At 40.6% G+C, this 24,360-nt stretch overlaps 2 protein-coding genes and 1 long non-coding RNA gene across 7 annotated transcripts in view; 2 read left to right on the top strand and 1 right to left on the bottom strand.

Annotated features, from left to right (window-relative positions):
• RMND1 (required for meiotic nuclear division 1 homolog) overlaps window positions 1-315 on the bottom strand; it is a 44,935-nt gene extending 44,620 nt beyond the window's left edge. Inside the window, exon 1 of one of the 2 annotated variants that reach the window (XM_040448878.1) lies at window positions 163-315. The gene's annotated coding sequence lies outside the window, so the exon portion shown is untranslated. The remainder of the gene's footprint in view (window positions 1-162) is intronic. The other variant, XM_040448877.1, reaches the window with a different exon arrangement.
• Window positions 316-597: 282 nt separating this feature from the next.
• DCPH1 (damage control phosphatase 1) lies at window positions 598-17,968 on the top strand. 3 transcript variants are annotated; one of them, XR_005782627.1, is made up of 6 exons: window positions 598-728; window positions 2,717-2,822; window positions 3,232-3,476; window positions 9,151-9,316; window positions 12,612-14,110; window positions 17,924-17,968. XR_005782627.1 is itself a non-coding variant. In XM_040448880.1 (5 exons), exons 1-5 carry the CDS (start codon window positions 685-687, stop codon window positions 13,377-13,379), a joined length of 1,329 nt encoding a protein of 442 aa, XP_040304814.1. In that variant the 5' UTR covers window positions 598-684; the 3' UTR covers window positions 13,380-14,356. The 3 variants fall into 3 exon arrangements, 2 of the variants coding, with proteins under 2 accessions (XP_040304814.1, XP_040304815.1); XM_040448880.1 differs by lacking the exon at window positions 17,924-17,968 and having other exon boundaries at window positions 12,612-14,356; XM_040448881.1 differs by lacking the exons at window positions 2,717-2,822; window positions 17,924-17,968 and having other exon boundaries at window positions 608-728; window positions 12,612-14,356.
• An 88-nt stretch (window positions 17,969-18,056) lies between these two features.
• Window positions 18,057-24,360, top strand: part of LOC121013309 (uncharacterized) — a 16,790-nt gene continuing 10,486 nt past the window's right edge. Inside the window, exons 1-2 of one of the 2 annotated variants that reach the window (XR_005782628.1) lie at window positions 18,057-18,105; window positions 24,055-24,139. This is a non-coding gene — a long non-coding RNA (uncharacterized LOC121013309). The other variant, XR_005782629.1, reaches the window with a different exon arrangement.

Genomic DNA, 24,360 nt, shown 5'->3' with positions numbered 1-24,360 from the left:
ATGGATTGCGTGCTTTTTTTCATTCCCAGCTAAGTCAACCAAAGATCACCGCAGCGGTACCGGAGAAACCTGTGACCCGAGCGATTCAGAGTTGCCTGGGTGCAAAGGTTGGGGCCCCGGTGCAAGACCATACAACCAGCTAGGGAAAAGCAGTGCACTAACCTCTCCGCCGGAAGACACGAGGGATGTGCCAAGCGAGCAAGCTTACCCGACCCTGCTGCAAGTAAGAGTGCGGCCGCAGGTCACGCTTCCCGCAGTCAGCTCTGCCGCTCGGGCGGCCCTCCCAGCGCCCGCACTGCGCAGGCGCACCGAACTCCGGGTCCGCAGAGCGTGAGCCGCCCGCTGCACGTGACAGCCGGACCACGTGACCAGCGTCGCCGCGACCTTTTCCGCTCCCCAGTGCCTGGGACCTCCCGGTCCCTGCTTGCTTCCGCCTCCGCCCGCTTCCTTATTCCGCTGCTCTCGTCACCCTCAGCTGTCCCCGCCCTCGTCCCCGGAAGATCTCCGCGTCCCCGAGCGCGCCGTTGTTTGTCTCTCGTACGGGCACCAAATAAAGTTTTTTCATTCAAAAGCATTTTTTTTTTTTAACCCACGTCCCTCCCTTTCTCAGCTCCTCCTTCGCGCTGGCACCGCCTCTCTTCCTGCGGCGGGTGCGACGCGAGTTTAGGCGCCGGCAGCGTGGAGATGATGGCGGGGTCTCCGGCGTCCCTGTCGGGACAGGACGTAGGGTTCGTGTCGCTTTCCTCGCCCAGTCGCCCCTGCTCCTCTTCCTGCTCTGTTTGCGGAAAGCCGGGCCTTGCCGGGAACCTGTGGGTTACCATCGGGGGAGCTGCGGCGGGCCTCAGGGCCCCGCTCCCCGGCGCGTCTGCTCGCCTTCCTCGGACGGCCGGGGAACGAGGCGGCCCGGGGCGGGGGCGCACCTGCTGGCTGCGGCCGGGCTCCGGGCTCGGCTCGGCTTCCCGCCTTCTTCCTGACTGCTGGGAGCGGGCTGCGCACCCCGCCGAAGTCCTGGGGTCACGCCGCCTCCTGTCCTTGTTCGGGCCTCTTAGTGGCTTATGTTTTAATTTGTGTTGTCTTTCGAGTGATCCGATGTTGCTGCTTTTTTACTCCTCATGACTGTCTTGCGAGTTTATGCCTCCTCTGTCCCCTTTCAGCGTGTTGCAGCGGCATAGCTTTAATCATTTTTCACTTATGTAATAAACGCACTTTGGGGGGCTAAAATCTTTTTGCAAAAGCTAGGAATCTCAGCTCTATTGAGAAATGTGTCTCTTCCTATTGCCGGTGAGATTAATTTGTGGTCTCCCTATTAATGCCTGCAGCTTTTGGTTTTCCGCGTCCTGTCACAGATTTCTACATCAAGTTGTGGACGACCGTAAAAAAATACATATTTATTTGCATAAATCGAATGGCCAAATTTATATTTGAGATATAACCTACTGCAAAATATGGGGGGGGGGGCTGCGGGGGAGGAGGAGCTCCTAGGCGAAATTGACCTTACTCGGAGTGGATGGAGACCAGAGAGGCACCAGTGGCCCCAAATTTAAGCAGGCAATCATTGAGAGTCATGCAAAATATAAGGAAGGAAGTGTGTGGAACCTTAAATTTTGAGTCCTGGGTTCCTCTGGCTCCACCCTAGTCCTGACCTGGGACTTTACCCTCACAGATGCAGGCCTCTGAGGAAATACTGAGGATATTTAGTACTTTTGACCCTTGGACAAGGTGGGGGTCGGTTGTGGTTAGGGGCCCTGACACCCCTCCTTCTCTCCTCCCTCAGTGGAAAATCTGCAATTTGACTTTTGACTCCTCCAAAACTTAACTGTTGTACTTTGTGTCTGGTAATCTGAAGATACAAATGAACTGATCAGCTATGTTTTGTGCTCTAAAAATGCACAGAATTTCATCGTGTCCTAAAATCTGTCTTTTCTAATGGAATCCTGTGCATTTGCTTAAAAAGTTATTTCTGTATAAAATGATAATCTGTAAATCTTGATTTTTGTAGGTCTAAAATAAAAAATATCTTCCAGTTTTTTTTTAAAATTCAAGTATGCTCAAGTTTTTCTTCCAGCTTTTTTTGTTCTTTGGCACGTCTCGAAAATTTCTTGATTTTGGGGTTGCGAGAGTGAGATGGTAACATCTTGAGGGCAGAGTAGGAGTCCTTATGCAGGTAGAGAAGAGAGCAGAGAAAACCTTTGAAAAGAAAAAAATGGCTAAGGATATAGACTAAGAGAAAAGTGAGAAGTAGGTTCCTAAATAGCTTTCATTCTTTATGTTCCTCTAGTACAGTAGATGCTCTCAGGCAATTTTACATCCATTGCCTCGTTCATCTTTCCAAGTAGGTGAAGTTAGTAATAACCCTGGAGTAGAGCCTGTTTGATATTTAGGATGATCTTTTTTCTGTCCTGTCATGTTGTTAAACTAGTTTCTGATTCCAGAAAATAACAGGATTAGAATGGGAAAGATAAGATTGATGGCACAGGCTCCAGGGGAGAACCTGGGATTAGAGGCACAAAGACTGTTAGCTTTCATGACATGTAACACCAGAGAAGTTTGCTGATTTTCCGATGTCTTATTGTAGTAGTCAAACAATGCTGGCTTACTTTATAATGCTTGTATGCAAAGGGCTTTGAATTCAAATGAGCTGTTCTAGAAACAACCACGGCCAATCTGTTGGTATTAATGCTAAGTAATATACTGTGTATGTGGCTCTCTTTTCTAGATCGTTTGCATATCTTACAATTAAAGACAGAATACCACAGATCTTAACCAAAGCTATTGATACATTGCATCGACATAAAAATGAATTTTTTGAGAAACATGGAGAGGTAATATTGTGTTTTAACTTTAATTTTTTGTTAATCCTTTAACAGAAACACAATAGCTGTTTTTTGTCTGTGGTAACAATCATTCCTCCTGAAGATAAGAACTCTGGTTTTTAAGAAGAAGCTTAAACAAAACAAAACAAAAAAGGCAGAATAGATAAGACAGGATAATGTGTGTGCTCTTTGATTTTTAACTTAAGAATTCTGAATATCAATGTTTATATTAGTTTGTAAAAAACAAAATGTAGCTTTGAAGTCTAGTATTTTTTTTCCTTCTTTAGGACCTTAAAAATGTTAACCTAGAGGACTTATTTCTGTATAATATTAACTGTTTGCATATACAAATTATTTAAATATAGAGTATTCAGTTATATTTTTGAAATATTTAAAATTTTTTTTCGTGTTTCTGCAGAAAGGCACAGAAGCTGAAAAGAAAGCAATTTCTCTTCTTTCTAAATTACGAAATGAATTGCAAACAGATAAACCAATAATCCCTTTTGTTGAGAAGTTTGTTGATACTGACATATGGAATCAGTACCTAGAATATCAACAGAGTCTTATAAATGAAAATGATGGGAAACCCAGGTGGTTTTACTCACCTTGGTTGTTTGTAGAGTGCTACATGTATCGTAGAATTCATGAAGCAATTATCCAAAGGTAAGCATATAACATCAGATAATAAATGTTTAGAGAACTTAATGCTTTTACAAAATTATAGAATGATAAGTTTATTTATTTTTTTAAAAAATTTTTTTTTTCAACGTTTATTTTTATTTTTGGGATAGAGAGAGACAGAGCATGAACGGGGGAGGGGCAGAGAGAGAGGGAGACACAGAATCGGAAACAGGCTCCAGGCTCTGAGCCATCAGCCCAGAGCCCACGCGGGGCTCGAACCCACGGACCGCGAGATCGTGACCTGGGTGAAGTCGGACGCCCAACCGACTGCGCCACCCAGGCGCCCCTAGAATGATAAGTTTAAAGATTAACAGTGGAAGCCAGAATTCAGTTCAGCAGATATTAATGAGAGTATCGGATATTTCTGTAAATGTTATTGATATAGTAAATTCTTAGCAATTATAACCCAGTTGTTTAGAATAGACATAAGATCTAATATCTGAATAAAATAATATATCTGAATAAAAATTCTTATGAAGAGTTTAGAGTAAAACGAATTGTACTGGGACACCCAGGTGGCTCAGTTGGTTAAGCATCCCAACTTGATTTCCTGAGTTAAGATCCCAGGGTCATGGGATCGAGCCCTGCATTGGGCTCCTTGCTGAGTGTGGAGCTTGCTTAAGATTCTCTCTCCCCCCTCCCTCCTTCCCCTCCCCTTCTTTCTCCCCCTCTCTGTCCCTCTCTCCCTCTCCCTCCCTCTCCCCTACTTGTGTGCTCTCTCTCTCTCTCAAAAATAAAAATTACTGATCAAAAAATGTTAATATGAAATAATTATTTCTGTAAAAAAACAAGACAGGACAGAGTAAGCATGTTTTGTTTATAAAAATAGGTAATAGATCAGAGTTGATTTGGGGTAAGGAGTCAATAGAACAGTGAATCACTACAGGGTTTTATGTACTATCTTAATTTTTAGGCCTTTTTTTTTTTTTTAATGGCTAGATTAGAAACAGACTTTAAAAGTTAAACACATGTTAAAATCACTTTTTGTAGGCTTGTTTGCACTAATTTATTTCTTCCTAGGAAAATTCAGGTGTAGAACTGATTTAAAGAGCAGAAGAAAATGTAATAGGGATTATCCTTTTAGCTCGCTAGTTACAAAAATACAGGTTTGCTAACTAAGGAATTCTTTGGTATCTGTTCCTAAATATAGCAAAGGATAATTTAAAGCAGTTGATCAAATCAGCACGAATAGTAAAATAAAAAAAATTATTTTGGGAAACATGCATAATTTGAGTCTATTCATTAGCTTTTTCTGACTTCAGAAATTATTTTTTCAAGTCACAATTTGTTGTTTTTGCTGATAAGTTTATTTAATTAAATTAATTATTTTTTCTGACCTCACACCCACTGCTGAATAAGTGTATTTTAGGACTTTTGCTCTAAAAGCAAAAAAATGCGCTGTTAAAAATCTAGCACATTGCCTGGCACGTGGAAGGCATCTAAACAAGACTATAGCTAATACTAGGAGCTGCCATGTGCTGAACATCGGCTGTGTTCCAGTTACTTCGCAACCCAGTGAAGTATAGGTATTACTATGTTTCCATGATGTCTGAGGAAACTGAGGTTCAGTGGTATTAATAACTTTTTCCAGGGTTACATGACTAGTAAATGGTCCAGTCAGTATTTGACCCTGTTCTGTATAAATCAGTTTAGAGCCCTCATGAAACCATCTTTTTCCAAGTAGTGGATTTGGGTGTCTTGTCAAGGACTAAGGCGAGTCTGAAATTCTGGGTGATGGTTTCATAACTTGAGGAAATATCCATCTTACTAGTCAATACCATGCTGCTGAAGTGTCTGGGTGGCTCTCTGTAGGGAGTTGGTGGAGTTTGGAAGTTAGAAAGGTAAAAGGAATGTGTTTCTGAGTTTGCCTTTGGAGGTAGATCAGGTTCAGAGAATAAAAAAGTCCAGGTTAGAAGTTTACAATAGAAGTTTACAAACCTGGCTACACGTTTATAACTCAGTTGGGCGAGAAGATTTTTTTAACATGTAGGTTTTGAAGTCATTATATTAAACACTGATGATTTAATTTGCGGTGGGGCCTGGGCATCAGTTTTTCTTTCCATACCTCGGAAGACTGCACACCCTGGATTGATAGCCACTGGTCCGGAAACAGCTTGCTAAAAGGACTCAAGGCAAATTTAGCCTTAAGTGGCAGGAACAAAACTACTAATCTCTCATGGATGTAGACCTCTCCTAAGGTGATCTAAGGTGGCTGGGGCAGGCAATTTGTATCCAAACTCAGGTTTTAGGTCAGTGTAAGGAAGTACTATTCCACAGAAGTAGTAATGAAATCGTTTTTAAACGTCCCAATTCATAGGAGGAATTCCTGCCCTGGGCCAGTGATAGTTCCAGTGACCAAAGAAGGGTCTTCTTAGCTTTTCTAGGATCCCAAAGCACACCTTCACTGTTGATTTTGCCCCTTATATTGAAACATGCGTGTAATTTTTTTTTTGTCAAGATGTTTGGTTTTAGTTTTTCTCAGCGTTAAATAGTTGAATAATCTGCAAGTCTGAAGACAAAATCTCAGCCATATGTGAAATTTAAGTAAATTATTAAGTAAATATACTTCAGATGTTGAAAAGTGAGAGTATGGAGAAAACAAGCATTTTAAAACTTTTATTAAAGTAGAATATGGGGGCGCCTGGGTGGCTCAGTTAAGCATCTGACTTTGGCTCAGGTCATGATCTCATGGTTCGTGGGTTCAAGCCCTGCATCAGGCTGTGTGCTGACAGCTCAGAGCCGGGAGCCTGCTTTGGATTCTGTGTCTCCCTCTCTGCCCCTTCCCCACTTGTGTGCTCTCTCTCTCTCAAAAAGAAGTAAAACTTAAAGTATAATATGCATTCAGAACATATCTTTTTTTTTTTTTTAAGTTTTTTTTTTTTTTTTAAGTAATCTCTACACCCAATGTGGGGCTTGAACTCAACAACCTCAAGATCAAGAGTTGCATGCTATATGGACTGAGCCAGCCAGATGCCCCCATCCAGAACATATCTTAAGTATTCAACAATCTTTACCAGAACACACTTATGTCCCAAGGGCCCCCATCAAGAGTCAGAACCTTACTAGGACCCAAGAAACCCATCTCATGGCCCCTTTCAGTCCTGACATCACTGCCCTTCATAACACTATTCTGACCTGTGTTAGTTTTGCATGCTTTTAAACTGCATTTAAATGAAATTATATGGGATATACTTTTCTGTCCGGTTTCTTTCATTTAGCATTAATGTTGGTGAGACTCATCCGTATTGTCGCATATAAATGTAAACAATTTTCATTGGTACATAGTGTTGCATTATATGACTATATCACAATCTGTTTATCTATTGTTGATGGATATTTGAGTAGTTTCCAGCCTGGGGTTATGAAGAATGCTGCTGCAAACATCCAAACACATGTTTTTAGTGAGCATATATGTGTGTTTCTGTTTGGTTATATCTAGGAGTGAACCCCTGGGTCATAGTGTATGCACATATATGGCCTCAGTAGATTCTAAAATAGTAAACATTTTAAAATCAGGAATCAGGGGCGCCTGGGTGGCGCAGTCGGTTAAGCGTCCGACTTCAGCCAGGTCACGATCTCGCGGTCCGTGAGTTCGAGCCCCGCGTCGGGCTCTGGGCTGATGGCTCGGAGCCTGGAGCCTGTTTCCAATTCTGTGTCTCCCTCTCTCTCTGCCCCTCCCCCATTCATGCTCTGTCTCTCTCTGTCCCAAAAATAAATAAACGTTAAAAAAAAAAAAATTTAAAATCAGGAATCAAATGTAAGTGTGTGAGTTTACTCTTAAATACAGGAATAAGGCTTTTTTTTTTTTTTTTAGTTTAGAGAGAGAGAGAGAAAGTGGGGGAGGGGCAGAGATCCCAAGCAGGCTCCCTTCGGTACTGAGCCCCACATGGAGCTCGATCTCATGACTGCGAGATCACAACCTGAGTGGATGTCAAGAGTTGGACGTGTAACCCTTTTTTTCCCCCAAATTTAAGGCTCATTTTTAAAATGAGGTGTGACTTTAATGATGTGTTAATAAAACACCAGAACAAGGATTGGCAACATTTTTCTGTAAAGGGCAAGGTAGTAAATATTATGGGCTGGCGGGGGGACATGTGATCTTTATCGCAGCTGCTCAGCTCTGTCCGTGCAGTGCAGAAGCAGCCACGGACAGTACGTAAATGACTGAGCGTGGCTGTGTTCCTAAAACTTCATTTATGGACACTGAAATTTGAATTTCACGTGTCAGCAAGTATAACCATTCAGAAGTGTAAAAATCATCCTTCGCTCACAGGTCATACAAAACAGGTGACCCGCACTGGGTTTGCGAGCTGCGGTTTGCAGACCTCTCTGCTTGAATCTGTGCATCCAAGTAATTTTTATCTTTTTTTTTTTTTTAAGTCACTTTGAAAGACTGATTTATTTCAGCAATGCTGCCATTGCTAAAAATATCTTTAAATTCTTTGGAACTTCCTTCAGAGCCAGTTTACAAGCCTCAAAAAGAAATTAGTCTCCTCCTTTTTTAGTCATTTTTCATTTTTGATAAAAAAAAGAAAAAGAATCTTTCACTCCATTTGATTTGCACACATCATTCTACTGAAATTGCTCTGAGTGACTTTGGGTTCCAAATGACCTCCAGAGGAGAAAGAGGCGCTATCACTGACAGGGCGTGTAATAGTGTGCTGCAGGTTCTGAAGAGAATTCCAGAAGTGCTTGAGCAATGGCTGCATCCTCAGAATAAGGGTCTCGCTTCCCAGGGTGACTGACTGGAAGGAGACAGCAGTCATGTGGATGTGTAAATTCTGGTATGTTTTTTTTTTTTTTTTTTTTAAATCAGTTCCACAGCAGTCACATTGTTTTTATCCTAAGGTAGATGATCCAAGGAAAAAGTTGCTAATTTAGAAGATCAGATGATCTGAATACCTTTTATATTTGGTTCTGTGAAGTCTATGATGTTCTTATTTATACCTTGCTGGTTATGTTTCTCTTAGGCTGGTATTGATCTCTCATTGGACAGACAGCTTAAAGATGTAGCCACAGCACATGTATCACCACTGGTCAAAGTCAACTTGGGAATAAAAGTTGACCTAAAAAACCCCAGGAAACTACATATACGTGACCAAAATTTGTCATTATAATAAAACTTATATTTGTATTTTCTGATTTCTCTCAAGTAGTTGTTGGGTTCCCATAGTACTCTATGTTTTACTCTCTTGGTGATTAGCACATTGGATTCAAGTATATGCATATGTTTGTAACTCGGAACCCTGCCACATTTAGCACCCAAAAACTGCTAAATTAAAGCAATTATTTTGAATTTTTGTTTCTCTCTCCTTTTGCTCTGGAAACCATACTGGGTGAATAATTACAGATAGAGTCGCTACAACTATTTAAAATTCCAGTAAAATTTTGATTAGGGAACTTCTGACAGTTAACGAAAATGAGTTTGGGGATTTGTTTTTGTGTAATTGGATTAAATTGATTTAGTGTGTATAATTTGATAATTATTTGTTTTTCTGTAATTGATCTATGTTATATGTAGTATCTGTTACCACTAATTTTTGAGACTAGATGCTTCTATTCTCTTTCCTTTAAAGAATTGCAGTTACCCAAATGTTAAATAAAAGAAGGTACAGAGTTCTATAAATGTTTCGTTTACGTTTTTCTCCTCTTGTAGTCCGCCAATCGATGACTTTGATGTATTTAAAGAATCAAAAGAGCAAAATTTCTTTGAGTCACAGGAATCTCTCATTGCTTTGTGTACTCACCTACAAGAGTTGAGAACAACTATTGAAGACCTAGATGAAAATCAGCTGAAAGATGAATTTTTCAAACTTCTTCAGGTAAACGTGGTAATTTCCTGTATTTAAAAAAATTTTTTTTAACGTTTACTTATTTTTGAGACAGAGAGAGACAGAGCATGAACGGGGGAGGGGCAGAGAGAGAGGGAGACACAGAATTGGAAGCAGGCTCCAGGCTCTGAGCCATCGGCCCAGAGCCCGACGTGGGGCTCGAACTCACGGACCGCGAGATCGTGACCTGAGCTGAAGTCGGATGCTCAACCGACTGAGCCACCCAGGCGCCCCTCCTGTATTTAAACAGTCAAAAAGTAAACTGGGATTGATTTAGCAACAGAGCACGTGTGTATATATTGTCATTTAAGTTGTAATTGATCATTTTTTATCATTTTAGTAATAGTGTTATTCAAGATATAAAAATCCACTCAATCTCTGAAAATGAGTTTTGAAATTTCTTCGACTGGAGGTGATGTTAGTGGCACAGGCGTCATCTGGCTTCATTGCTTGTGTCATTCTTGAGAGGATACTTTACATTCATTTGGTCAGCCTACCCCGACTTGGGCTTGAATGCTGGTTCTGTTTGTTGTTGGATCTGAGGCAAGTCACTTCACTTCTCTGAGCTACAGTTTTCTCGTCTGTTAAATAAGGACGGCATCGTATACCTCGTCATTTGACATGAGAATGAAACTAGATTCAGTCCTGTCAGCGTGAAGCACAGAGCCTAGAACAGCCTCCTGCTACCATCAGCTGTAAACGCTCAGGTCGTCAGTGGTCTGTTTAACGTGACTTTGTTACGTTCCTTCATCTGTCTTGTATTACATTTTGCTTTTAATTCTCATTCAAAACATCCGAAGATTTAAGGTATGTTATTAGAATCAGAACTATTTGAAAATACGTGGTTTTACATGACAGTATCCCCAGCCCTCATCTCCCAGAAAAAGTCAGAAGCATCCCCAGAAAAAGATGTTATTAGAAAATGCCACGAAAGGAGGTAAAGCAGGGCAGGAGAACCGGGGATGGTGGGGGAGGTGCAGGGGTGTAGTGTGAAGTGGGGCTGCCAGGGAAGGGCCTCTGAGAAGGTGATGGGGAAAGACCCGAGGCAGGTGAGGACGTGGGTCCCATGCATGTTTAGGGGAACGTTCCTGCCTAGGGACCTGCGGGGGTGTGAGAGAAGGTGCCAGGTGATCCTGCAGGAAATGAGCGGTGAGGCAAGGGGGGTGGAAGGGCCACAGAGGCCTTGTAAGCAAAGGTGAGGACTTTGGTTTTTACTTGCATTGCAAGCACTGGGGAGCTATTGGAGCGTTTTCGTCTGAGGAGTAACAAGGATGAACTTGTTTCAAGGGTTACTTCTCAGGACACACTGAAGGGGCACAAGGCTAGACACCGGGAAGTCTGTTATTAAAATGACCCACGTGAGAAGACATGTTCAATGTCACCAGCATTCTGGAGACACTGTGAAAGCAGAGACCGCAGAGTCTGGTAAAACTTTGAGGGCAAGCACAGTAGGCTGCGTGATTAAGAGGGAACGGCTTGCTTTGAGTTTGGAAGGAAAGTTGTCAGGGTGTCGTTAAATAATAAGCCTAGTCATCTCCCCCCTTTGGAACTATTCCTTTATGCTGAGCTTTGACTTAAAAAAAAGAAAAGAAAAAGGAAAAGCAATAGTCATATCAGTCTTTATCCCTAGCTAGCCCATTGTTTCCGGGAATAGTCCTTGAATATGTCTTTGTCCCGTAAGTAATATAATAAGTTGTGAAGAAGAAGGAATACCACTCTCTTTTCTGTCATCTAGTCTGGCCAAGTAACGGAGGCCAAAAGTTGCCTTCCATTAGCGCTCATGGTGGATCACCAGCAGTTTAGCTTCCTACCAGAACATGAAGGTGTTTTGGTTTGCAGGGAATGTTGGTCTGTTTTTAGAAGCCATGGAACTCCACCCCTGTCCGCACAAACATTTCATGCCTGCTCTGTCAAAGACTGGATGCTGGGCGTGTGATGGTGAGGAAAACAGATAGAACTTGCTATCACAGAACTTGTAATCTTGAGGGAATATAGACAGTCAGTTAATGGCACAAATTAATGTGGAATTACAAACTGGAAGATGGGGTGCAGGAAACCTGCAGAGGGCCGGCAGAGACCCTCACCTCCGCTGAGGAGTGCCGTCATCGACCCCACTGTTTCTCTGTCAGGTGGACACTTAACTGTTTGAGCCTTGCACTTAAAAAATCCATTCATTTATCTTTGTGGGTTTTTTTTTTAAGTTTATTTATTTTGAGGGAGAGAGAGCACGAGTGGGGTAGGGGCAGAGAGAGAGAGACAGAGAATCCCTGATGTGGGGCTCGATCACACGAACCATGAGATCATGACCTGAGCCGAGATCAAGAGTTGAATGTTTACCCCACTGAGCCACCCAGGTGCCCCCATTCATTTATCTTTTTAAAATAATATTCTTGGTTGGAACACGCATTTTCCTCTTATTTTGAATCACACAAGTAGAGTTTGTTTTGGCTAACATTTATTGAGTATTGGGTATATTATTTAGACATACTATGTCGATTAATTTTCGCAGTAACTCTACAAGGTAAGTGCTGTTGTTACGTCATTTTTCAGTTGTGGGACCATTGTAATTTACCAATGGTCGGTAATTGGAAATGCTGGGAATTGAACCCAGGTCTATCTAATTCCAGAGCCTGTACTCCTAAGCATGTAATTTTAATTAGAGCTTTAAAAAGGAGGGGCTGCATGCCATTTTCTATAAACTAAGCTGGAGTGTTATTTCAGTTTAAAATAGAATAACATAATTAGAGTTGGAGAGGTCTTTAGACATTCTCCTTGCCCAATTTCTTTATCTTACAAGTAAGAGAACTAAATCCCAGAGAAGTTGCCTGGTCCTAAGTTTTATATAACTAGTAAAAAAAAAACTGAGCCGTTTGGGTAGGAGTGGGAGGAGGGAAAAAGGAACTTATTTTTCTCATGACTTTGGATTTTTAAATAAACTTTGTAGCCTCTTTTCACAGTGTATCATATTCTCTTATCTGCAAGATGCAAAATCCTTCTGATTAAGCAACACGGATCGTTAAAATCATTCAGATCAGTTTTTTAAAAAGTTTATTACCTAGTGACCAATTAAATGTTTCATTGTCTTAATCTCGATTATACATCATGATATAAACAATCTTTGCATTATTAGAGAAAGTGTAGATCTGATGGATATTTTGCATCAAGACTGCTGTAGAAGTAAATTTTATGAATAGTTTTAGCAACCCCTTGCCCCACATTTTACATAATAGAGGTTTTGTTGGTTATTCAAAAGAAGGGTAAAACTTGTGTACTTTTTCTTTTTCAGATTTCGCTGTGGGGCAATAAATGTGATCTGTCTCTATCGGGCGGGGAAACCAGTTCTCAGAGAACCAACATAATAAATTCTGTGGAGGAACTAAAACCTTTCATTTTAGTGAATGACATGGAACATCTTTGGTCACTGCTTAACAACTGCAAAAAAACAAGAGAAAAAGCGTCTGTTACTAGAGTAGATGTTGTTCTGGATAATTCTGGGTTTGAACTCGTTACGGATTTAGTATTAGCTGACTTTCTGTTGTGCTCTCAACTGGCTACCGAGATCCATTTTTATGGAAAAACTATTCCGTGGTTTGTTTCTGATACTACTGTCCATGATTTTAACTGGTTAATTGAACAAATGAAAGGTTCTAATCACAAGTGGATGTCCAAGTGTGGGGCCGACTGGGAAAACTCTATTAAAATGGGCAGATGGGTTTACCATGATCATATATTTTGGACTCTTCCTCATGAATTCTGTGTAATGTCTCAGGTTGCTCCTGACTTATATGCCGAACTACAAAAGGCACATTTAATTTTATTCAAGGGTGATTTGAACTATAGGAAGCTGACAGGCGATAGAAAGTGGGCATGTACCATTCCCTTTCATCAGGCTCTGCGAGGGTTCCATCCTGCCCCTCTCTGCAGTGTAAGGACATTAAAGGCCGAGGTTCAGGTGGGGCTGCAGCCCGGGCAAGCTGAACAGCTCGCAGCCTCCGAGCCCAACTGGATGACCACCGGGAAGTATGGAATATTTCAGTTTGATGCTCCGCTCTGACTTGCTTTAGGATGTCTTAAGTTGTCTGGAAAAATCTGACAGTCGCTTGGCATCCCCAGAAAGGCAGTGTGCGAATTGAGTCACGGGGCTGCTCTGCCTGGCTCTGGGAAGCCTGGCTTCTCGGTGCTCCCGTATGTGCACTCTGGACGCTTCTCTCTTCGAACGTTTTGCCCCACGACATTGTTTGGGAGATAGACGGAGTAAGCTAGTTACAGAGATTTACGTTTCTGTTGGCATTTTGGTAACTTATTTCAAGTTAAATGCATAATTTCAAGTGGTACTAATGAACCTATTTTTAATTGGGCAGAAAGTAAAATAATGCGTGAATTCTGCTTTTAAAGTTCGTTAACATTCTTTTAATGCTATGCTGCATGGTATTTACAAGCATGGGATTTTATTTAACTTGTTTTGGCGCTCTAAAAATAAGGGCTCTGGGAAGACATTTTAAATACGCTTTGAAAAGAGAGGGATTTCTTACAGCTGTGACATTTGAACAATGGACGTAAAGATTACTTACCTCATAAGTTAGTTTTAAATTTTGTTCTCCTTGAATTTTATTTCCTTTTAAATACCCTGTTTTATTTGCACGCCTTTGTATTTTGATTGACCTGCGGAATGGACACTAGGAAACCCAAGATTGAACAGAAACAACTGGTATTTGAAGAACCGTGGTACCTTTTTACATTCTATTTGCAAGGTCCATGATCAACTGAAATGTAGTATTTTAACACGTAAGTGTTTTAAATGAACAGATTTTTAGATTGGTCTGCAGTTTAGAAAAAATGCTTTAGATAAAAAAGATTCTTGTGCATTGAATTTGGAGTACTACCAACAAGTTAATTTTTTACATGCTTACACATTTTTTGGTGACTACTTCATATTAAAGACTAAGTTTCAGGTCAGTTTGCTTTGAAACTGAAATTGGAAATAAACCTGGAAATGTTTTTCCTGAACTGGTATAATAAAATGAATTGCACTGAAAATCTTGTTGGTTTTATTTTTTCCAGTGGGTGAAAGTCAAGGAGGGATGATTAAGTATGAGGTCTAAGAAAGAAACTCATAATGTACGTGTTGCCAAAGCAGTTCTTAAATTATGTCGCTTATAAATGAGGTTAGTCTAAATGAGGTTATAGTCTATGACCTTGCTAAGTGTTTTTAAAAAGCTATGTCAAATATTTATATAAAGCTGCACGTTTTGAATTTACTCTTACCTATGTGTGTTCCTGTTTTAAACATTAAGTTACTAAAATACTGAGCATAGTGTAAGTGTAGACACTTGACATGAGTTAGAAAATGAGTATATTTGTGTTGACTTTATAGCCACAGTGTGGGAAAATGTAATAATCACATTTTCCAAAGCAGTGAATTTTTTTGTTTTTATTATGTTGTATTAAGAACATGAATTTAGGATTCGTGAGGAACTAGTTCACCCCCTCCTATAAGAGCACAGAAGCAAACGAGCAAACAAGAAGAGTGGCACGACGGAAGAGGAAGTCGATTCTAGATGGAAGTCTAACAAACGCTTAGCAGGGGTGGGACCCACCTGTAGCTTCACCGGTTGGCTTTTTTAAATTGAAGTTTAGTTGGCACACAATGTTACCTTAGTTTCAGGTGTACAACAGATTGGGCCACTCTCTGCTCCCCACGAGCTCAGAGGGGAGCTTCACCCCTTTTGCCCATCCCCCACGCCCCTCTCTCTGGCAACCATCAGGTCGATCTCCCTATTCTATGTTTCTGGGGTTCCTGGGTGGCTCAGTTGGTTAAGTGTCTGACTTCAGGTCGTGAACTCATGGCTCACGAGTTCAAGCCCCACAGTAGGCTTAGCGCTGAGGGCGCAGAGCCTGCTTTGGATCCTTTGCCTCCCCCTCTCTCTGCTCCTCTCCCTGCCCTCTTTCAAAAGTAAACATGAAAAAAGATAAAAAAATCTCTTTCTGCCTTTCTTGTTTCTAGATTCCACATCCAAGTGAAATGTGATTATCTGTCTTTCGATGGCTTATTTTACTTAGCATGATCTTGGTTAGGTCCATCCATGTTGCAAATGGCAAGACCTCTTTTTTTTTTTTTTTTTTTTTAATGGATGGGTGATACTGTGTGCATGAGTGTGTGCATATAACATAACTTATCCCATCTATCAGTAGACCCTGGTTGTTTCCATATCTTGGCTATTATAAATAATGCTATAGTAAACATAGGGGTGCATATATCTTTTTCAATTAGTATTTTCTTATTCTTTGTGTAAATAGGGGGATTACTGGGTATATTCCTATTTTTATATTCCTGTTTAAAAAAAATTTTTTTTTTTTAATGTTTATTTCTGACAGAGAGAGACAGAGCATGAGCCGGGGAGGTGCAGAGAGAGAGGCAGACACAGAATCCAAAAAAGGCTTCAGGCTCTGAACTGTCAGCACAGAGCCTGATGCGGGGCTCGAACTCACAGACCGCAAGATCATGACCTGAGCCAAAGTCGGACTCTCAACCAACTGAGCCACCCAGGCGCCCTATATATTCCTATTTTTTTAATGGTTTGAGGAGCCTCCATACTGTTTTCCACGGTGGCTGCACCAACTTAATTCCCACCAACGGTGCACAAGGGTCCCTTTTTCGTTTTTGAATCTTTTTTAAAACCAGCTTTCTTGAGATGTAATTCACATACAATTCATCCATTTAATGTGTATGGTATTTTAGTATATTCACAGTTGTGCGACCATGACCAGAAATTTGATTTCTAATTTCAAAACGTTTTTGTCACTCCTCAAAGAACCCCTGTGCCTGTTAGCGGTCATTCCTCATTCTCTTCTCAGCTCTTGGCAACTAGTCATTGACTTTTGGTCTCTGTGGGCTTCCCTGTTCTGAACATTTCCTATATAAATAAGAATCAGAAAATATGTGGTCTTCGTGACTGGCTTCAAGGTCATCAGTTGTAGCTGTAGGTTTTCAGTCCTCTTGGGTTTCAGCCCTCTTGGGGACACGCCTAGAAGTACATGCTAGAGCCCATGGCAACTGTGCTCCTGGCTGTGAGGTGGTCTCTCGTGGTTTTGATTTGTATTTCCCTAATGACTAACATATCTGAGCGTATTTGAGCTGATTGGCCATTTGCATATCTTCTTTGGAGAAACGTCTTTCTAATTCATTGGCCCATTTTAAAATTCGATTATCTTTATTACCGAGCTGTAAGAGTTTTTATATATTCTGCATACAAGGTCTCATTGGATACATAATTTGCAAATATTTTCTCCCATTCTGTGGGTTGTTTTGTCACTTTCTTGATGGCATTGTTTGCAGCACCAAAATTTTCTACTTTGATAAAGTCCTTCTATGTATTTTTTCTTTTGTTGCAAAGCCTTGGTTTTTGAACTGCTTCTTAACATCCACTTGAGGGCCGCTGCAGTGAGGGACTGAAACACCCAACGGTCAGGGCTCTGTCTATAGTCTTCCGCTCCCTCACGTATTTCAACCCACCAGGCTTGGAGGTCAGTTAGGGGTGGTGTTCCCCCTGAAGAGCTGAGTGATTTGGGGAAACTCCCAAAATAGCATCTGCAATTGTTTCAACTGCTGATGTCATACTTGGTTAAGCATGAAGTAGCTCTTGAATACAGCAGGTTATACATTTCATGCAATACATTTTTATCAAGACATAGACCCAGTATCTTATGTACACTATGGAAATATGGATGAAGGGCAGGTAAATAATTAGGTGAGGTTGGTGGTTTATACTCCATGGGTTTATGTTACTTTCTGATGAAACAACAGTGGACAAGATTTTTTTTTTTAATGCTTATTTTTGAGAGACAGAGTTTGAGTGGGGAGGGACAGAGAGAGAAGGAAACAAAGGATCCAAAGCAGGCTCCAGACTCTGAGTTGTCAGCACAGAGCCCCATGCGGGGCTTGAACTCACAGACCATGAAATCATGACCTGAGCCGAAGTCGGACATGTAACCAACTGAACCACTCAGGTGCCCCAGCAAATGGACAAGATTTATTGAAATGATCCAGCTTTTTTTTCTTTCTATAATTTGAGGTGTATTTTGTGTTGGATAAAATGCAGTAATGTTTTTGAATCTTTATCAAGCCAGACCTTGGTTGTTCAACCTCACGGTCATGTTTCTGTAAAAGAAACACCCATCACAAAAGACAATATCAACATAGTTCAAACTCTTTACTTATATTTTAAGAAAATTCCAGAGTGGATCAAAAACAATTCAGAGTTCTATTTATTAAAATTCCCTCTCCCACCCATTTTTCTGCCCAAACCCCCCAATGAGTCTTGTTCTGGAATCTCTCCCTCCATAAAACTTTTCTTCTCCTCTCTCTCTCTTTTCTGAACTGGAGGGTAGGGAAGGGAAAGACTGAACACTTCTACACATGCATCTCTTACTACTTAAATGAAGCTTTAATGTAATGTCTGACTCTTATGGTAAGCAATCAGTGATGTCTTGAGATTATAGAAAATGAATAAAGCAGAAGGGAAAAATAGGAAAAACAAGAGCATAATCCTATCACCTTTAAATACCCCTGTTGATTTTTATGTATGCATTTTTTTTAAGGTTATTTATTTATTTTGAGAGAGAGGCAAAGAGAGATGGAGAGAAGGATTCCCAAGCAGGCTCCACACCATCAGTGCAGAGCCCCACGTGGAGCTCAAACTCACGGAACCGTGAGATCATATCCTGAGCGGAAACCAAGAGTCAAACGCTTAACCAACTGAGCCGTGCAGGCGCCCCTTTATGTATGTATTTCTAAGTTTTCCTCCATAGACAGACATATTTTCTACATTTCTAAGATAAAAAAGCAGGATCGTACTGTCTGAAAAGTAATTTTTATTTTATTTTTTTTAATTCCGAAGTATTTTTTCCAGCTCCTGGAGTTTTTGTCCGGTTAATTGGTTTCCTTGTTATTCTTGCTGTCATTTTACTTTTTTCTAATTCACTGATTAGTCCCTCCTGGAGAGATAGAAGTTTGTGGGGGCTTTTGTTTTTGTTTTTTTCCCCTTGGGTAGCAGTCTGGCCTGGGACTCAGTAATGGCCTGGGACTCATAAATACTTGATTTCTAATCCCTGGTCTCCTATTAATCATGTAACCTGTCACATTCTGACCATTTTACTGGAAAAGGAAAAGTTATTTCTGGTCAACATGAACTATGTTCAATCTCAAATCCCGGGTCCCCTAGGAAAAGGAGTCACGCAGAGATATTAGCATTCTGGCACCCCCTAGCGGCCATCTGGGTATTCTGTAAAACCTGATCTTTTCCCTTCCTGCAGGGTAACTTGCACACAGACAGATACTGTTGTGAGTGGAACATAAATTTAGGCTGAGCCATCCCTTAGACACCACCATTCACCTCGTTCTTCCTTCCTGATTTTCCTTGGTGGGTCACATCCCCTCCTTTTAGTTTATAGAATATCCGCTCCATTTTCAGACCTTTTAGAAAATAGGGAGGGGGGCTCCTGGGTGGCGCAGTCGGTTAAGCGTCCGACTTCAGCCAGGTCACGATCTCTCGGTCAGTGAGTTCCAGCCCCGCGTCAGGCTCTGGGCTGATGGCTCAGAGCCTGGAGCCTGTTTCCGATTCTGTGTCTCCCTCTCTCTCTGCCCCTCCCCCGTTCATGCTCTGTCTCTCTCTGTCCCAAAAATAAATAAACGTTGAAAAAAAAATTAAAAAAAAAAAAAGAAAATAGGGAGGAAAATCAGTTCGTACAGAAGACATTTCTAAAGTGTTGAATCGCATTAGTTGTGCATTCCTTGGGGCAGCTCCCCACTGTGGCTTTTTTGTGTTTGTCCCACACAGGGTTGGTGGAATGAATGACTGATTAATAGGTGATACATTTTAGCATTTGAAATGCTTTTTTGAATATTTATTTATTCTGAGAGAGAGAGAGAGAGAGAGAGTCGGGGAGGGGCAGACAGAGAGGGAGTGAGAGAATCCCAAGCAGGCTCTGTGCTGATAGCAGGCTTGATCCCAAGAACTGTGAGATCATGACCTGAGCTGAAATCAAGAGTCAGATGCTTAACCAACTGAGCCACCCATGTACCCCTTAAATAATTTTTTAAACCTCTGAGTGATTGAGGTCACCAGATTGAAGTCTGAAGGATGAAATGTTCTGTTAGCCTGATCAATTAGATCATTTAGTACTTGTTGAATGAATAAAGAAGTATATATTATATAATTGGGAGTTTTCCATAAATATATACCTCTTTGAATACTGTTTTATTCCTTCGATATTATATTGTGATCAATTTGCCGTTGTTGAAAATTCCTCAAAAATGTGATTTGTAATGGTTACAAACATTTCATCATAGAACTAGATCGTATTCTCTTTTGCTATGTAGATTGTTCAAAATTTTTGCTATTATAAAAAAGGCTGAAATGAACATCTTCAGACAACTAACCCTCATTAAGATTTGCAAGTCTTTGGGGCACCTGGGTGGCTCAGTCGGTTGGGCGTCCGACTTCAGCTCAGGTCATGATCTCAAGGTTTGTGAGTTTGAGCCCTGTGTTGGGCTCTGTGCAGACAGCTCAGAGCCTGGAGTCTGCTTTGGATTCTGTGTCTTCCTCTCTTTCTGCCCCTCCCCTGGTTGCGTTCTGTCTCTCTCAAAAATAAATAAACATTTAAAAAAATATTTGCAAGTCTTCAGTTACTGCAAATTATTTGAAGCCACTCAATTATTCTGGTCATGCTAGAATGGTATTAGACTTGTAGCCCCAAACCCTCAATATTGAGTAATTGCTTGATATGAGAAGGGAAGTCACTTTTTTCCTTCCTTTCTTTTTTTAAAGTCATGCCATATATCATGACTTTCAATCCTGCTTAAGTTCAATACAGAGTTTAGGCACAAGGGGGAGATCCTTTAGCATAATAAAGTGGCTGGATTTTCCTTCTACTATTTAGCAGAGATTTTAGCAAGAACTGGCACAGTATAATTTTCATTGTTGACTGCACACATTCTTGTGGTTTCAACTTCATTCCTTTCTTGGCCAAAATTTTATGTATACATATAATCCTTGCCACAAAATATTATAGTGGTTTATCATAGAAATATAGCAAAGTAGATGAATTTGAAAATAAAATGAATACTCGGAGAAAGTAGAAAAAAAGAAATAGAATTCTGTTAACAATATAGAAAAGTCACACTAGAAAAAAACTTTGTAAGAAAGTAAAAATAATTGCTTTCTGTTCATTTAACCTTTGCTCGAAGGGAAAAAGCACTACCACATTTGTTTCCTTGTTTTGTAAATTTTAATACAGCAAATTAATTTTTACTGTGATTGAGAAAATTTAAGGGAACTAAATATTCCAAATGTACCTTACGTTTAAGAAGATAGGAATGTGCGGCGCCTGGGTGGCTCAGTCGATTGAGCATCCGACTTCAGGTCATGATCTCACAGCTTGTGAGTTCAAGCTCTGCGTCAGGCTCTGTGCTGACAGCTTGGAGCCTGGAGCCTGCTTCAGACTCTGTGCCTCCCTCTCTCTCTGCCCCAACCCACTTGCATTCTGTCTCTGTCTCTCTCAAAAATAAGTAAACATTAAAAAAAAATTAATAAAAAAAGAAGATAGGAATGGGGCATGGTATGCTTTCAGTGTAGAAATTTTTCGAGTGGTGTCCAAGGGGTTCATCAGAAATATCCAGGCGGGGGGCGCCTGGGTGGCTCAGTCAATAAATGTCTGACTCCTGATTTTGGCTCAGGTCATGACCTCACCGTCTGTGAGTTCGAGCCCCTCATCCGGCTCTGCATTGACAGTATGGAGCCTGCTTGGGATTCTCTCTCCCTTGCTCTCTGCCCTGCCCCCACTTGCTCTCTCTCTCTCTCTCTCTCAAAATAAATAAATAAAGTTAAAAAAAAAAATATCCAGGCGGTCTGCAAACGTGGTTGGGAAAAAATGTCATCTTTATTTTCATTAATCCCAAATTGCAATTTAGTATTTCCTTCAGTTTTTTATGTCACGTTTAAATTTTTTCATGGTTTAATGATCTTTAATGATTTTTAATTGCAGCAATATTGGCAAAAAAAAAAAAAGTTTTAGAATGTCTATAATTCAATCTCAAATTTTCAACTCATTTCCTTTCATATTATTCTATATTTAAACAGTTGCAATTATAATGAGCACATTTTTAGGTTTTTACCTGGCTTCCTCAGGTATTTCCTTCCATTTTGTATATAAGACCTGAACTTTAGCAATATTAAGGGTACCTGTACCTTTGTCACCTGTGGAAATCATACATCTTTCCTATTGCATTACAGTTATCTTAAATTATTGTTTCATTATTATGTCAAAAATCAAGACACTTTATCTGGGAAGTTGATGGCACAAAAACAGTTAAGAACACCTGCTCTGATTTTTCTCCTTTCCTTTTCATAAAGCTGGCGGAAGACGTAACAGGATTAATTTTTTTTTTTTAATTTATTTTTGAGACAGAGAGAGACAGAAGAGCAGGGGAGGGTCAGAGAGAGAGGGAGACACAGAATCCGAAGTAGGCTCCAGGCTCTGAGCTATCAGCACAGAGCCCGACGTGGGGCTTGAACTCACGGACAGCGAGATCATGACCTGAGCTGAAGTCGGACGCTCAACCGACTGAGCCACCCAGGCGCCCCATAACAGGATTGATTTATTAAATTTTTAAAAAATGTTTATTTTAGAGAGAGAGAGAGAGAGAGTGCAGAGTGTGAGCAGGGGAGGGACAGAGAGAGAGAGAGAGAGAGAGAGAGAGAGAGAGAATCTGAAGCAGGCTCCAGGCTCTTAGCCTGATGCCAGGCTCGAACTCACGACCTGCAAGATCAGGACCTGAGCCGAAGTCGGACACTTAACTGACTGAGCCACCCAGGCGCCCTGACAGGATTTATTTTTATAGGGTTTGGTTGGTTGGTTTTGGTTTTGTTTTGTTTTGAGCCGAAGAGGAAACACATTATACAGCATTTTTTCTTCCCATCTCAAACTTCACTTAATGCTAATCCTCTACTATCCAGCTTGGCACCTACCAGGGGTCCTTAAAAAAAATAAAAGAAATGAAAGATGTGACATGTGCACATGGGTTGAGTTGTCCTTAACTTTACTATTAGGAGATTTTTTTAAGAGATGAAAAAGTACTTGGAATGTTTTTTCCTATTTAGAACTCTTGAGAGTATTTTATTTTCTTTATGTATTTTAAAGTTTTTATTTATTAATTAGAGAGAGAGAGACAGCTGAAGGGGAATGGAGAGAGGGAGGGAGAGAGAGAGAGAGAGAGAGAGAGAGAGAGAGAGAGAGAGAATCCCAAGCAGGCTCCACACCATCTGCACAAAGCCCAATGCAGGGCTTGAACTCATAAACTGTGAGATCATAACCTGGGCTGAAATTGAGGGTCAGATGCTTAACCGACTGAGCCACCCAGAACTCTTAAAAATATTTTAAAGATCCTGACAATCAGAAGTCAGAAAGCCATTTAAAGTATAAAGCAAGAAGTAAAATTCAACACAATTTCTTTTACATGTGTTTTCAATTTTATGATAATTATTGACAGTCAGTGAATATGAAGTATATATAGACGTGCTATAGTCAGAATACATATCATTTGTGGAGTACTATGTTCCAGGCTCAGTATTAAGTGCTTTACTCATAATGTGGAATGACATCCTCCTAAAAATCCTGGAGGCAAATATTTGTATTCCATTATACATACGGGAGCACTGAGTCTCAGTGATTTCAAGTAACTGGGCACAAGGCCAGTTAACTAGTTAATGATAGAGCCAAAGTTAAACTCCAATCTGCTAAACTCCAAAACTCAAGTTATGGCTTTTAAAAAAATTTTTTTTTGTTTATTTATTTTGAGAGAGACAGAGACAGTGCTAGTGGGGGAGGGTTAGAGAGAGAGGGAGACAGAGAATCGCAAGCAGGCTCCATGCTGCCAGTGCAGAGCCAGATGTGGGGCTCGAACCCAAGAAACCGTGAGATCACGACCTGAGCCAAAACCAAGAGTCAGACGCTTAACTGACTGAGCCACCCAGTCGCCCCAATTTATGGCTTTTATTGAATTTATTATTCCTTTAGCATAATTAATTAGCACGTAATTAATTATTTTAAAAAATGAGTAAATATACTATCATTGGAAATTTGAGTCACGCGATTATGCCCATCATAAGTCATACTACAAATGATTAGTATGTTGAAGGCTTAGTAGAAGTAGAAAAAAACCTGAGCTCTAAATATCAATGATAACGTTTTAGAATAATGATCAGGAATGGGCGGGGCAGAAATAGGGATTGTTTTTCTGTATCATTACATTTTGTACCATTGGACACATACAAACTCGTGGAATTTTACAACAGGCTGCACATCACACTGGGAGAGTGAGCCGTCTCTAAGAATTTGGTGCAAAGGGCTGAGCATCAGCAGATCCAGCAATGAAATGGAAGCCTCTCATCTTTCAGGCCACCAACCAGCTGAAAACAAGTGGGGAGTTATTTTGAAGGGAAATTATTTTTGTGAACAGATGGAAGTGATTTCACAAGAATGCACTGGCTCATTCTTCCAACCAGAGGGATGATATAAAAATGGTTGTGCTATCTTGGTGGAATCCCAAATCTGTTCAAATCAATGATCTCAATTCTTGCCTTGTCTTCCATAGCAAATGAAATGAGGCTCACTTTTATATTAATCTGTAAAAATATGCCTTAATTCTATACTTCTGTTTCCTTTCCCGTCAGTTCCTAAACAGAAAGGGATTTGAATTTCTGAAACCCCAATAATGGTGATCTTAGAGAAGATCCATCACTACCTTCCATTACTGAGGTGGGTTCTTGTTCAAAGCCTTGGTAACTGGGGCAAGGAAACTGAATGCCTGTCCCAACTCGGTCACTAATTAACCATGTGGTTTCCAGCTAGGTGTTCGATTATTCTGCTACTTAATGTTACAGATAGATTGATAGAGATATAATCGGATATGTTGGTAAGAACCGAAGGATGTGATTTATTTTCGGTTACAACAATTGAAAATATTCCATAATTGTAGA

Source organism: Herpailurus yagouaroundi, unplaced genomic scaffold, assembly GCF_014898765.1.
Source record: "Herpailurus yagouaroundi ecotype Mexico unplaced genomic scaffold, PumYag 198, whole genome shotgun sequence".
Classification (NCBI taxonomy): domain Eukaryota; kingdom Metazoa; phylum Chordata; class Mammalia; order Carnivora; family Felidae; genus Herpailurus; species Herpailurus yagouaroundi.
This window is presented reverse-complemented; position numbering and strand designations above follow the sequence as displayed.